General features: G+C 48.7%; 1 protein-coding gene across 2 annotated transcripts in view; it reads right to left on the bottom strand.

Moving 5' to 3' along the window:
* Positions 1-14,949, bottom strand: part of ANKIB1 (ankyrin repeat and IBR domain containing 1) — a 429,345-nt gene that overhangs the window by 281,413 nt on the left and 132,983 nt on the right. For both annotated transcript variants that reach the window (XM_086941850.1, XM_086941851.1), the window contains exon 7: positions 3,639-3,727. In XM_086941850.1, the coding sequence (XP_086797976.1) occupies positions 3,639-3,727 (89 nt within the window). The remainder of the gene's footprint in view (positions 1-3,638; positions 3,728-14,949) is intronic.

The following is a 14,949-nucleotide window of genomic DNA, read 5'->3' as shown; positions in this document are numbered from 1 at the left end:
CGGTCCATTCGATACGCCAGCGCGTCTATCTTGTTGCCTATGGCCGACATGCCATCCTGTAGGCTCTTCTCCATAGTCGTGAGCATACCTTTTATTTCCGCGCAGAGTGAGGAGCCCGGATCATTGGTAGCTCCCGAAGCCTGGGGGGACGGGGGGTCCGGTCCCTTCTGTCTGCGTTGGTCGAACGACAATTTCGACTGGGTCTTGTCCCCTTTCACCATCTTTGCTGCCCTCCGACGATCTGGGGGCCTCGTGGGCGCAATGAGTGCCAGTCACGATCAGGCCGTGGCTCGTCCCCGCCGTGTGCCAGCTGCTAGGGTGGGTGCAAGGGTCTGCTACCGTGGCCAGGTGGACGTGCCAGGCTCCGCTAGTGGCGCCGGTAGGGCCAGGCTGCCGCTGGGCGTTCGCTCTCTTGACTCCGTGGCACTGCTCGAGTCCCCTGATCAGTGCAGGACAAGCGGAGGGGGGGCTCTCGTCTCGCTCCAGGCCGCTCTGCAGGCCCCTATGCTGGGAGGGGGCTAGATCGTTGGAGGGCCTTGGGTGTTCGTGTGGCGCCGGGGTTAGACCGTCGCCATGAGGCGCACCACCTCCCCCACTGCTGTGCCGTCGTACCTTCAATCCTCGTGCCTCCAGGAGCCCCCACTAGGTGTCTGACTGGGCACCTCCACGTGGCCGTGTAACTGCGGCGAATCAAAGGGTCTAGCTCCGTTGGGACCCGGAAGGGGCCGCGCCGTCAGGACCGCGTTGCCGCACGTCGGGGCACGCAGCCCGGTCTCGGTGCTCAGGAGAGGTCGGGGATCCAGGCCTGTTCCCGCGTCACCTCGCAGGCGGGGAAAAGTGGCGTTGCCGAGCGCGGATCGCTCCCAAACTCCGGGCGGAGGCGCAGCAGGGGCTGGGTCGGCTATTGCTGTCGTTTTCGGCTGAGTTTCGATGCCAGGTGAGGATAATTGGCGAATATTCAATGGCGCCGCCGCGGAGCTCTGCTCTTACGCGTCCACCATTGACGCCGGCTAGCTCCGCCCCCGATCACTTTGCAGACTTCCTTTCCCACTAGATTGAACAGTGCAATCAGTTTGTCTCTGTCCCCCGTGACCTTTGATCCTTCGATGTAATCCTCAGTCTTCGAGCCATTCCTGCAATCTGGGGCCCATGCTCCCACCCGCTACCAAAGCCAGAGGTTCCGGGGGGCGCAGATGTGACGCCCCAGTCGCAGTTTGCGCATCTCTGTTTGTTGGAGGATTCGACTTGTCCGTGCAGGTGTGTCGATGACACTCACTTGCTGCTCTTTGTCACTGCTTGAGAACTTGTTCTTTGCTAATGCTTGTTATGCTTGTTCGTTTAGTGCTTTCGCCAAAGCTTATTTTGCATGTGCCAATGTTTGTTCGCCTGCTTCTGGCCTTCGCTAACGTTTGTTTGGTCATTGCCAATGCTGGTTTGTTTGCTTCTTGCTTTTACCAACGCTTGTTTTGCATCTATCAATGCTTGTTTGCTTGCTTCTTGCTTTCGCCAGTGCTTGTTTTTCATGTATCAATGCTTGTTTGCTTGACTCTTGTCTTTGCCAATGCTTGTTTTGCATCTATCAATGCTTGTTTGCTTGCTCATTGCTTTTACCAATGCTTGTTTTGCATCTATCAATGCTTGTTTGCGTGCTTCTTGCTTTCACCAGTGCTTGTGTTCATGTATCAATGCTTGTTTGCTTCGTTCTTGTCTTCGCCAATGCTTGTTTTGCATCTATCAATGCTTGTTTGCTTGCTCATTGCTTTTACCAGTGCTTGTTTTGCATGTAACAATGCTTATTTCTTGATGTCTGATACTGCCTGACCTCAAAGTGGGCGCTTGCAATCTACACATAGGGGATGTCCTGATAGCTGCCCGATTTCAAGATGGCCGCCGTTACTACACTCTTAGCTCACGCGAGACTTCATCTCCATTCATTCTCTCGAGGCTGATTCTTTCCCCACGACTCACCGGCAGCCGGTCTTTGAGGCGGTGGGCTTTCTTCACTGCCTCTCACTTTCCTGCGTCGCTGCAGCATCCAGGTAAGATCGGGGTGGGCTCCCGACTTACTTTCTTCAGTGGCAGTGTATCTCGGCAGCCGCGTGCCAAATCTCACGCATCCGGGGTGAGCTCCCGATTTTGGCTCAAAGTCGCGCTCGAAGCCAGTCGTCTTTGGTGCTCGACGGCGCTCGTCAGGCAGGGCTCCACACGATCGATGAATCGCGGAGCTGGGGTAATTACCGCTGGCCTGGGTCCTTAGGAGGCGATCTCTTCGGGGGAACACCTGTCGAGACGGCGACCACGTTTCTCGTGCTGCCCGGGACAGGGACGTTTTTCTTGCTTCTTCAGGGGATGGCAGGTCACCTCATCCCACCCTCGTCGCCAGCTGTAGTGTCCTGCTTGAAATCATGACAGACACTACTTTTGTATTCATGGAGCTTTATTGGTATACTCCTTACTCTTCCCAGTCCCTACTCTAACTGCCCCTTTCCTGTGTTCACTCCTCCTCTTCCTTCCATCCCCTAGCTCCACCCACACCCAACTACTAGACTGCTCACATCATTACACCTTTCTCTCGCTGGACCGGGCCAATAATATATACATATTGAGCGGGGGCAGGGGGCCTGAGGAAAAGTGGCCTCATATTTTCAGGTGTATTTCACCAGTGTTAACTAATCCATGCATTTTTTTTTTAACCTCCCTTTTGCCCGGGCCGAATTTTAACCCCAATCCAACCCTTGTTATGCCCCCATTAGTTATTAACTTGTGACACATTTCACAGTCCTAATTCTAATGGTTTAATAAAATAATTGCTCATATTTCATTCTAGATGCGGAGACAAGGCAGGCTTAATTTATTATTGACTCATCAGGTCTATAATGTTGGTGAAGCACTGTGTAATCACCTAGCCACAGCTGTTTTATTACAATGATTTTTAACATATCAGCTTTCATATCTGAAGGGGAACAGTTCAGCTAGCATTATTGTACACTTTACTTATTACATGTACATGATTAACTATGTGCATCTATGCTTGTTTAACATGCCTGCTTTTGTACAGTGCTCCGATAGCCATACGGGTCATGTTCGCACTATATACAACTCCTCAAATAAATAAATCAAGCATTCTACAAGTAAAATTATGCATTATCATCGCTTAAATTTTAAGAAAGAGTTTTTCTTACCAGAATGTACATTCATTTGTGTCTGCCTCTAAAAACAGATCACGTTTTGATTACTACATCTCAAGATAGGATGAATCTTTGGAGGTTAGATTCACAGGTCAACAAATGTAAATGTAAATGTATTTGAGCTTATATAGTTAACAAATTGTAAGTAATTTTCCACGGAGGATGGCACCACCAGATAAAAAGAGGCAACCTAAAGATTTGCATCAGTAAAACACCAGCCAAATGAGATTAGCATATGTTTAACAGTATATTTCAAAAAACAAAAAAGCTTACATTCATTAAATATGATTTTTGTTTTATTGGTTGTCATTTTTCTCTTCTGCAAATTTGCACATAAGAGCTGAGCACATCAAAATGTACTTGGTGAATCCCATGGCTTGTTAACAATGTAGAGGTAAATGGAACGAAGAGTTCAGATAATTTTTGAAGAATTGCATAGAATGTACTCACGCCTCCCAGCATGCTCTGCAGAATTCATGTCCACACGGAATTTCAACAGGTTCTTCGAACACAGAAATATTGCAAATACAAATGCCGCACTGTAAGTAAAAACATCTGTTAGTTTGAGAAGTAACGTGGCCACATGTAAAATTTACGAGTAACTTTAATTTTAACCAAGTTTTTCAAATAGAATCTGAGAACCTTTAAACAAAAGATCTCAGTTAAATTTGAACATGTTTTAAGACTCAAAACAACAATATTTTATGCCTTTCTATAATGTTTGCTCCTGAGTCTTTCTGCTTTACAGTTTTTTTTGTCAAAATCTTTCATTTAAATATACAGAGAAATGAACTGCCATGATTAAATTACTGCTTTAATCAGGTCACTTGACTTGTTCTGCTATTCCAAACGTTCCCTCTTCTTTCCATGTATTCCAACCTCCCCAAGTACCACCCCTCTCCCTGCAAGTATGAGCCATTACACTTGTCTGGATCACTTGTAGCACAAATATCCATCTTTCCTATCGCAAGCCTTACACACATTGAGAGGAATAACTGCAGTGCCCACTGCCATGATGGCCATGTAATGCCTCTAATGTTTCTGCCAAAGAGAAGAACACAGACTGACAATGGTCCAAGATTATTGTCCTCCCACTATTGATTTGGACTGCAATCTCTTTTATAGCATTACATCACACAACTAATTTGATCATAAAGCACTTACTGTTGAAAGGCAGAGACTCAACCCTCTTTCCATCCTCTAGCAATTATCATTTTTGGCAAATAAAAACACCTAAAACAAAAAAAAATGCACTAGTCTGTACTTTCAAAGAATCCGGCATTCCTCGGTGTGGGATGGACTGGAAATGGGATGTTTGAATTGTTGTGCCTATCTTCTTAGAACAAATTTGACATGTTTGCTGGCTCATGTGTGCATTGGTTTAGAAATCTGAATTGGGGTGCTTGTCCATTGCACTCTCGTACACGATGATAGACATTGACCCGACGTGGTGGGCAATGGCACGCATGATATAAAACTGGCTAACATGGAATATTATAGGACTTGGGGACCCCCGCAAACGTATACACATACTTGCCGATCTAGATAGGCACGACATCCACAGTGATCTTTTGCAGGAGTCCCACCTTGTCGACTTCTCGTGTTCTTCTTCTGCAGCTTGATGGGCTCATGCAGACAGTTCTCCATTTATTCTACCTATTCGAGAGGCTCGGTTACCCTTATTCGCAAAGGCACTCCATAGATCCTCCAGGGATCACTTAAAGACATCAGGGCCTAGTCACATTGCTATTGGGCAGATTAGCCCTCACAACAGTCAACATAGTTAATTGGTATGGGCCTAAAACAAATGACGCTAACTTCTTTAATAGGTTGTGGTGGAAGATTGTTGAAATTGGATCCACTCATATACTCTGGGGAGGAGACTTTAACGTGGCACTGAATGCGCCCCTAGATAGATCCCATGCACACCCAGGAATACTACACCTTTGCTGCCCGACATATTTGTGACATAATGGAAGAGCATGCACAATTAGACATCTGGAGGTTACTGCACTCCACAGTGCGGGCATGCAGGCGGGCATCTTTTATTCTAGGGTACACAACAGTTGGTCTACGCTGGACTCCTTGCTCATATCTAGAGGACTGGTTGCGTAGCTGAGCAGGGTCAGGCACTTGGCACGCACTTATTCGGACCACCCCCAGGACCTGATGGTGCTGTGTCCCCCAGACACTCCTGCCCTTTGTCACATGGAAACTCTCCTCTACAGTCCTGCTCGATGATCAATTCTGTGTGGAACTGGGGCAGGAGGTCATAGGCTTTTTTGATGGAATAAAAGACTCGGTCCCGGATATGGAAAGCCTTTAATGTCACTATGCGTGGAGTTTGTATAGCCAAGAGTGGAGGTGTTTTGCGTTCCATTCACAAGCAACTGTTCACTTAAGAAGGGAAGATAAAATCTTGGCGGCTCAGTTGGGCTCCAGATGTCCCCGATGTGACTAGGTGGATCAGAGTGGCTCTGTCAGATTTTCAGGAGACAGCTGAAAGAGAATGCCTACATACCAGAAAATATGCAAAGGCGAACAGGGAGATGGAGGCGCTAGGGGGCGCACAGCGGAATGGCTGTGTGAAACCACAGCTCCGCCGGACGTCCGACATCCATGGATTAAACACACTGCTGATCCGACCGAATATGCCCAACAACCACTGATTTATGGAGCGAATCACATAGCGCTTCAGATGTGGTGAGCTGCTTTCGGTCAACGGGCCGACATCGGGAGATATATGCTGATTTTCTCGCGGGTGCGAGCGACGATAAAGATGGCGGCTGTCCGATAGTCTGACTATCCGGGACCCCGGCCGAGGTCAGTTACATTGCTGTCCAGCGGAGTGGAAGGCTCTGAACTGCATGGCGGAATGCATCCCCACGGCGGCGCTGAACTGTAGAGGTGAGGCGAGGATTAATCCCTGATTCTGTGCCCCTCGGGACCTGAAGGCGACAAGATGGCGGCGCCCAGACCGGTGAGAATCGCCTAGCTCCGACCAGGAGCATAGGAGCCAGTGAGTTGCTGATGTGCCTGCGGCGCTGAGGAGCGGTGAGTCGCCCTTTGCCCCCCTGACCTTTCTGCGCTGATATTGGGGGTGAGCGCTACACCCAGCGTGATTGTCCCTCGCTGCCCGGAGGAGGGAGCCCATTACTGAGGCGCTAAGAGGCGCGAAACTGACATACATAGAGGCGCGCCCGCCTCACAGAGATCGCACTGCCCGGGGACTCCTGCTGGAGCGACGGCACACCACGGATGGGCGTGAGGGTGCAAAATAAAGACAAAAGGGGGAAAATAAAAGAAAACAGACAAGGAAGCTGCCGGGGTGCACTATGAGGAATACCCTCGACCAGTGGGGGGCTCTTTGATGGCGGCAAGCAAGAGGCGGCGCTCCGAGGAGGTCTGCCTGGGGATACACTCATAAGACTGACACTGCACAACACCAAAGTGCCGGGCAGAACAGAGTGCCTTTATTGTTACGTGAGCTCTAACACTGCAGGACATTGTGTTACAAACGCTAATTCATCCTTCCCCCGCCTCAAGACTCCGTGGGAGTAATTCACTGGTCGCGGTCTTCGGCGACGGCCGGGGAGGTACAGGTGGGCCACCGAAAACGCTGTGCATCCGAGGTCACCCCCTCGCCCACAACCAACGAGAACATTCACGGCCGAGACGGGGTCGCCAACTACACTACCGAGATCCACGAGGCAGACCACCAAAGCCCAGCTCGCCTCGCGAGGTATGATGGGGAGACCCGATAGGCAACAACCGAAGTTGAGCTTTGACTCCAAAAAGCCCGCTAAAAACGCTGAGGCCATGGCGGAGGGTGGAAGTCACTCTGAGGCTCCTGTAAGCAACAATGTGGAGAAGATTCTTCTAGCCATACAATCGAACCTGCAAGATATCAATGGCAAGCTCGACCATCTGACGTGCAGAATGGATGGCATGGCGGACAAGCTCGAAAAACATGGGGAACGGCTTGATGCGGCAGAGGCGCGGATTTCAGAGGTGGAGGACGAATCCAGAAACACCACAGCGAAATGCAATGGAATGGACAGGGTCCTCGAAGTGATACGTGCCAAGGAGGAAGAGTTGGAAGCGCGTTCTCGGCGCAATAATGTACGCATCACGGGGGTTCCGGAATCGACCAACACTGGGCGCATGGAACTCTACGTTGAGCAACTATGTAAGGATCTATTCGGAGCAGAGGCTCTGTCTGCTGTCTTCATTGTTGAAAGAGCTCACAGGTCCCTCGCACCGCGGCCTCCCCCGGGTGCGACTCCCAGACCCATTGTCGCGCGCATTTTAAACTATCGCGACAGAGACACCATCCATCGTCTGGCGCGTGAAAAGGGGCAAATAACGCACCAGGGAAACAAGCTGGAATTCTACCCGGATCACACAGTCGCTGTTCAGCAGGCTCGGAAGGAATTTGCTTCAGCAAAAGCGAAATTACGGGAGTTGAACATCGTCTACGCCATGTTGTATCCGGCCAGACTTAGGGTAACATGGGAAGGGAAACCTGTCATTTTGTCAAACCCTAAAGCAGCACTGGAGTTTATCAAAAACGCCAGGAAACAGGCGACCAAGGCATCCCGAGATGACCAAAATGCGGACTCTGACTGAGATGGTAATGTATCGCAACGCTTAATCCCTACTGGGCACTCCCTACCTACCACTCAGTAAGGGGGTGTCCATCATCGCTGTTATTTTCCAATTGACTTTCACTCTCTTGCCACGTCATTGCACCCACGTGCGATAGACTTTGCTACGAAGCTGGCTCCTGACAATAACTTTACTCCGAGCTCTGCTTCTTCTGTTGTACTTTGTATAATGTTCTTATTGACGATATACCTATAGCCTCATCAGCTCCTTCTTGTGCCTTATTCTATGTTGCCAGGTCTTCCAGTTATGCAAAATTGCAGATGTGCTTATAATGGCCGTTCACTTTTCCACGCTCTTACTGTATTGCTGTTCACCGGTCATATGGGAGACGTCTAAATGCTGGCCAATGGTTTCATTCCTGTTCACACTGCCTCCCGGATGGCCTTTTTATTGATAGGCTATGTTGCATGGTCCCAAACATGCTGGTATTACTTTGCTGGCTGTTCCCTGTATATGCTGCTCTTCCCATCCATCTGCCTAGTTTTGCGGGGTGGATCCCCCCCCCCGACCTATGCCATGGGCTGGTCTGTGCCTACCCCCTCTCTTAGGAGGTCGTGTTCCACTGCATGGCTCTTGAGACTTTCGACCCCAGATGGGTGTACTTATCTGGCGTTGGGTCACTTACACTACTTTTGGTCTGTTGCAGTTGACTCTATTAATAGGGTCAGTGATGTTACACTTGCACTGTAGTGGTGGACGCACAGTTAGTCTGCGCTCTGTTGGCTAGCCAGGTCCCTTGCTGCGCGGCCATTGCCGCAGGTAATAACGAGGTCGCGAGAGGGGGGTTAGGAGATGGGGAGGTTGTGCTTGGTTGCGGCCCAGTGTGACTGGAGAATGGGTGACATATAGATAGGTGAATGCAGTGTTATTGGCACCAATCCAGTTGCATTAGAGACGTCCACGCCCGTACATTCGGGTGTTGAGCTGTGCCCCCTGCGGTCCTCCAAAAGGGTGTTCCCCGCACAGTTGCTTTGGATGGGGAACTTATTTTGTCCTCTTTGTATTTGGGGTGGTTGTTCCTGGGGAAGATGGCTTCGGCAGGTTTGGGGTGCTGAAGTGGGTGGGGGAGGGTGGACGGGGTGTTTTGTTTTTGTTTTGAAACCGATTGCTCTGCATTACGATTATGATCCTATGTTATCACTTGTGTGCTTATGTTGCATAGACCGGCGCGGCCAGTGCCTCTTGAAATACACACTGCTACGATGTTTGTTTTAGACGCGGTGTACGATGCTAACACGGGGTTATGGCTACTGTGAACACTAGTAGACACAAAACACACTTGTGCCTTCTCACTTGGAATGTCAGGGGGTTCTCACAGCCTAAAAAGATTAGACAGATATTCTCTTACTTGACAAGGTGGGAGGTCGATATCGCATTGATACAGGAGACCCACATCGCTCCTAACTCAAAACTGACCCTAGGTGATCGATGGGCCGAATCTTCTTACACATCATACTACTCTTCCTATTCCAGAGGAGTGATTACTCTAATACGGAAAGGTACGAATTTTGAGCATTTGGGGACGACTAGTGACTCCGAGGGTAGATTCACCATTACAAATGGCATACTACGCGGCCAAAAGGTTGCAATACTAAATGTATATGGTCCTAACATGGACGCACCAGAATTCTTTCGGGATCTGTGGGGCCGGCTACAAAATTGTCGAGATGCACACATCATTTGTGGGGGGGACTGGAATATAGCTTTGGATGATGATCTAGATAGGTCGCCAAACTCACACGAACCGCACAAACAAGCAAGGTTGCAGCTGCATCACTTAATGCGCGATCTGGCTCTCACGGATATCTGGAGACATAAGTTCCCAGTCACACCTGGTGCGACACACATATCACCGGTACACAGCAGTTGGTCGCGCCTAGATTACTGGCTCGCCTCGACTGACATCGCACTTTGGACCACAGATACAAGGGTTTTACCTAGAACACTTTCCGACCACAACCCTGTCCTGCTTTCCATAACTATCCCGAACTATGCTCCACCCCCCTTCCAATGGAGATTCAACTCTAGAGCTTTGTCTGACTCAAATTATGATCACACTATACACGCGGCCATAGTGGACTATTTCCAGCTGAATGAACCCTCATCAGATGACCCTTGCTTACTCTGGGAAGCTTTTAAAGCCACGATTCGGGGGGTTTGTATCAGCACTACAGTGGGTATACTAAAAGATATACGTCACCAGATCACTAAGCGAGAAAAGCGAATGAGGGAACTGGAAAAGGCTTTCGAAACCTCGCAAGACATCTCCTTATTGAGAGAACTACGTCAGTTGCACACTGAACATAGCGCTTATGTGGAAGATGAAATCAAATACATGGACAAGCGCTACTCGGCCAGGGCTTTTGGGGAGGGCGGAAGACCTGGGGGAATCCTGGCTTCTAAAATCTGCGCGGGCAGAAAGCGCAATACTGTCCTACGAGTTCGGTCCGCTGATGGGGATTGTAAGACACAAGCCTCTGACATACTGTCCTGTTTCGTCGACGCATATAGCGCACTCTACACTTCCCGTGCTATAGCCTCCCCTGATGAAATATTCAGCTATCTAGAAGACGTGGCCATAGCCTGGCTATCAAACTCTCAGAGGGAGCACCTGGCCGCCCCAATTACAGTCGAGGAGGTAACGGACATAATTAAATCTTTACCCAATAACAAATCCCCTGGACCAGATGGCTACACAAATGAGTTTTACAAACGCTATGTGGACATTCTGGCTCCACATCTGGTGGCGATGTTTGGCGCGGCGTTCGATCAGGGAGAACTGCCACCCACTCTCAGGGAAGCTGTGATCATCACGTTGTTAAAACCACACAAAGACCCCGAACTCTCCGATTCCTACAGACCTCTGTCGCTCATAAACGCCGACTCTAAAATCCTTGCCAAAATCCTAGCTGTCAGACTCACCCCCCTAATGACTAACTTGGTGCTGCCTGACCAGTCAGGGTTTATCCCCACTCGCTCCACAACGCATAATACGAGGACACTATTCGCGTTATCCCACTACCTGCAGCCTTCCACGAAGGCCGTGGCTATCATGTTGGACGCCGCAAAGGCGTTCGATTCAGTTGAATGGAGCTATCTCATCACTATTTTGCACAGAATGGGCTTTCCTAAAAGGTTTGTGCAGTGGGTGAAATTACTTTACACCAACCCTGGTGCTAGAGTACGAGTGAATGGCTACATATCCGACGGTTTCCCTATAGGCCGTGGTACGAGACAGGGCTGCCCCCTGTCCCCCCTTTTATTTGCCCTCGCCCTCGAACCACTTGCTTGTCGCATCAGACAGGGATACAAGTCCTCGGCACTGCGTTTTACTGATAGACCTCTGCACATATCATTGTACGCAGATGACATGCTCTTGTATGTGCGAGATCCAGCTACTAACCTAAATCCACTACTAAGGGAATATGTGAAGTTCGAGGGTCATTCCGGGCTTTCCATTAACTGGACAAAATCCTACGTTATCCCGTTGACTGATGGGGCTGACCCTATCCACATGGACTACCCGCTGGTCTGGCAAACTGACCCTGTGCGCTATTTGGGGGTCATGTTTCATAGAGACCCGGAGGTGGTGATTAGGGAGAACTATGGCACCGTCATTTCCAAGTTGGAAGACAAAATCCGGCGCTGGATACAACTCCCTCTGTCCCTGGCAGATCGCATTGCGATTGTTAAAATGAATGTCTTGCCCAAATTCCTGTACCTGTTTAACAACATCCCGATCCCCCCCCCTGCCGAGGTATTCCGTCGCATTAAAACGCTCACACTACAGCTCATATGGGCGGGTAAACAGGCGCGTATAGAGCTTCAGACTTTAACACTACCTTATGTCAAGGGGGGCTTTGGTGTCCCGGACTTTTTATTGTATTACCTTTGCGCGCAAGCTCAATTTGCCGCTTACTGGTTTCACGAGGTCCCCTACCTCACACACACAGCAATAGAGAAAGATGATGCAGCGCCAGTACCCCTCACGTCCATACTCACGCACAAGCGCCCGCCTCTTCACTCCCAAGATATCAATCCGGTGGATGCCACCATTAAAGCATGGAACAAATTAGGTCAACTGACGCATAAAACACCATTGTATGCCCCTTCCCTGCCGTTGGCACATCACCAGGCTCTATCGGTCACAGGGGAATCGGTGGGCATGTCCATGCTACGACGAGTGGGCATATCCACGGTTGGCGATTTATTCCGTGAGGGGGACTTTATCGAAATAGATGACATGACGTATATACAGAATAAGACTCCGCTTTTCATCTTTACATATTACAGGCTGAAACGGGCATTAAGGGAACACTACCCCACCCTCCCAAAGGAACCAGACACTTTAGCTCCCCTACAACTCATGATTGCATCTCCTGACACCTCCCATATGGTGTCCCGGCTGTACTCCTCAACTCAGGCTGACTTACCTTACTCCACGGCCAAAGCCAAGAGGCGTTGGGACATGGTCCTTGACGACCCGCTCACTGAACAGGAATGGCAGCAGACATGTGCACTGACCCAGATCCTTACCCCCAATGGCAATCTCCGCATTATACACTTCAAATTCCTACACCAAGCATACTATACCCCGGCTCGCATGCACAAATATGGTTTATCAGACGTCGACCAGTGTAAACGATGCGGGAGGGAGGGGGCGGACTTCTTACACCTGGCCTGGTCATGCGTAGCAGTCCAGAACTACTGGCACGAAGTCTTCACTACTTTGTCCGCCATGCTGGGCTCTGATGTGCTGTGTTCTATAAGGACGGGTCTTCTGGGAATAACGGCCCAATTTAAGGCCCTCAAACGTAAATTCTGTGTTATTGCACTGTTGCTGGCCAAGAGACAAGTAGCTCAATGCTGGAATTGCTCCAAGAAACCGACTGTGGCCAGATGGTTGGGGGACATGGCCAGTTGCAGGGATAAGCTCAGGACCTATGAGGAGGACCTGCCAGCGAAATCCAGACCAAAAGACTTATGGTGTTTTCTAACTGACTTTCTGGTTACAGAACAGGCTGCTGAGGATGATCAATGGGTCCCCGGACTGTCGCCGGGGTGATGTGTCTTTACTAGCTGTTATTATTCTTGGGTGCACTGGTCCTGGTGCGTGCCGCTGTTTTGTGAACTGCACTAATCTTATTTGTCTTTCAGAGGTAATGGTCTCCAGTTTAATGTTGTACCTGGGTCTGCTTGTTACGACCTGGGTTGCCTTACTGTACAAAAAAACATAAATACCGTCACAAGACCCAACTGTATGTTTTACACTGCCGTCCCGACTGCATGTATCTATGTACAATACGCTTTCGCTGTGCCTTTCGCTCTTGCGGCCGGCCCCAGGGTTGTAGGCTACAGGCTGTGTAATGTTATGAATTTGCCACAATAAAGGTCTTGGAAAAAAAAAAGGAAAAAAAAAAAGGCGAACAGGGAGATGAAAAGACCGTGCCACACACTAGCAGCAATGACGCATAGGCCACGCATCACTAATGATATACTTCGGATTCTGGATGGCTCAACTGTTAGAGACACCACAGATATTTAACAGTTCTTTGCCTCATTCTACGAAAAAGTATACACACCTCGGAGCGTGCGGAAGGTGGACTAAGATAAGAATTTAGATTCAGTGACGTTGGGAAGGCTGAGCGATGTTCATAGGGAGTTTCTGGCAGCTTATGTTGAGGAAGACGAAATAAGAGAGGGAATTCTGCAATAACAATCTGGCAAAGCCTCCAGGCCAGACAGCCTACCTGCTGATTGTTATAAAAAGTACATTGGTGTGCTGCTGCCTATACTAAAATATATATTCTTGGAAGTGAAACAGAAAAGGGTGCTCCCCCTTCTATGAGGGAAGCACAAATCACTTTGCTTAAACCGGGGAAATACCCGGATCACAGCGAGTCCGTCCGGCACTTATTACTTATTATCTGGTGGACCTCCACAAAATCTCGTGGAGTTTTTATGTAACACTGCAGAATTCAGCAGAGTCAAATTCCATGAGTTCCGCCCATCCGTAGATGACACCCTATCAATGTTGTTCATTTGCTAAAATGCCTGGGTGGTAAATTTGCTTCGATTAACACAAAAGAAACAGTATGTCTTAAGGTCAAAAATCGATGAAGCAAAGACATTTCAGCGAATTGAATAAAAATATCAGCCAATTAAACGGACGGATTAATTAGGTAATTTCCCACGTTAAATGCTATGGTAATCATCAATTCCTTCCACAACAGCAGACATTTTGGGTTAAAGAAGGTAACAGCACCTTACCCGAAAGGCTATATTACCAGATTGAAAAGTCCAATTTGCTGTAAAAAGTAGGGCTGGGTGTGAAATTCCGCACCGCTTGCTGATTTTGTTCCTATTTTGCGCTCCGCATAGCGGAGTTTTTTCCCTTGCTCGCCAACTTTAAATTGGCGAGCGAGGAAAAACTAACTCCAGACCACCTCCTGGCGAGTTTTCTCTATATGGGCGGTCGCGGATGGCTGTAACCGCTCGCGTTGAGAAACCATTCGTTCGTGTTGAGGAACCTGCTGTTCGAGTAGAGGCAGAAAGAAGCAGTGCCCTGTTGCACTGCTTCAGAATGCGACAGCTAGAGCAACCTGCGTAAAGTTTTATAGGTGGTCGACAACAGCATTAACACTTTGTCTTCTCGTATTTACACTTTGGACAATATTGTGTTATCTGTTATTGACATTTTGCAGAATGATATGTCTGCTTTGTATCATGGTCAAAATCTATTGCGCTCTGTAATGCAATTTGGTTGGACATTGCAAACATTGAAAAATGGGAAAGTGCCTTTGGGATTATTTAAACACTAGTGCCCTGTTTTTTGCCCTTTAATTTGACAGATAAACAAAAACTTATGTCCATGAAAGATTTGACATACACACTGTTACATATTGAGAAGTTAGAGCAGCTACCATTCTCCGAAAGCAGAGACTGATTCTTCATTGTGGTTGATACATGGGGTTTTTTCTTTACCCATTTACCTTCTTCAGTTTACTGCATGTATAAAACATTATCCTATCGGTAGATTTGAACCACTAGGTAGTACTGTCCTGCACAAAATGTTGTGGTTACCATTTACTTT

Source organism: Lissotriton vulgaris, chromosome 10 (assembly GCF_964263255.1).
Source record: "Lissotriton vulgaris chromosome 10, aLisVul1.2, whole genome shotgun sequence".
Taxonomy (NCBI): domain Eukaryota; kingdom Metazoa; phylum Chordata; class Amphibia; order Caudata; family Salamandridae; genus Lissotriton; species Lissotriton vulgaris.
Note: the sequence above shows the minus strand (reverse complement) of the source record. Positions and strands in the feature narration are given on the sequence as shown.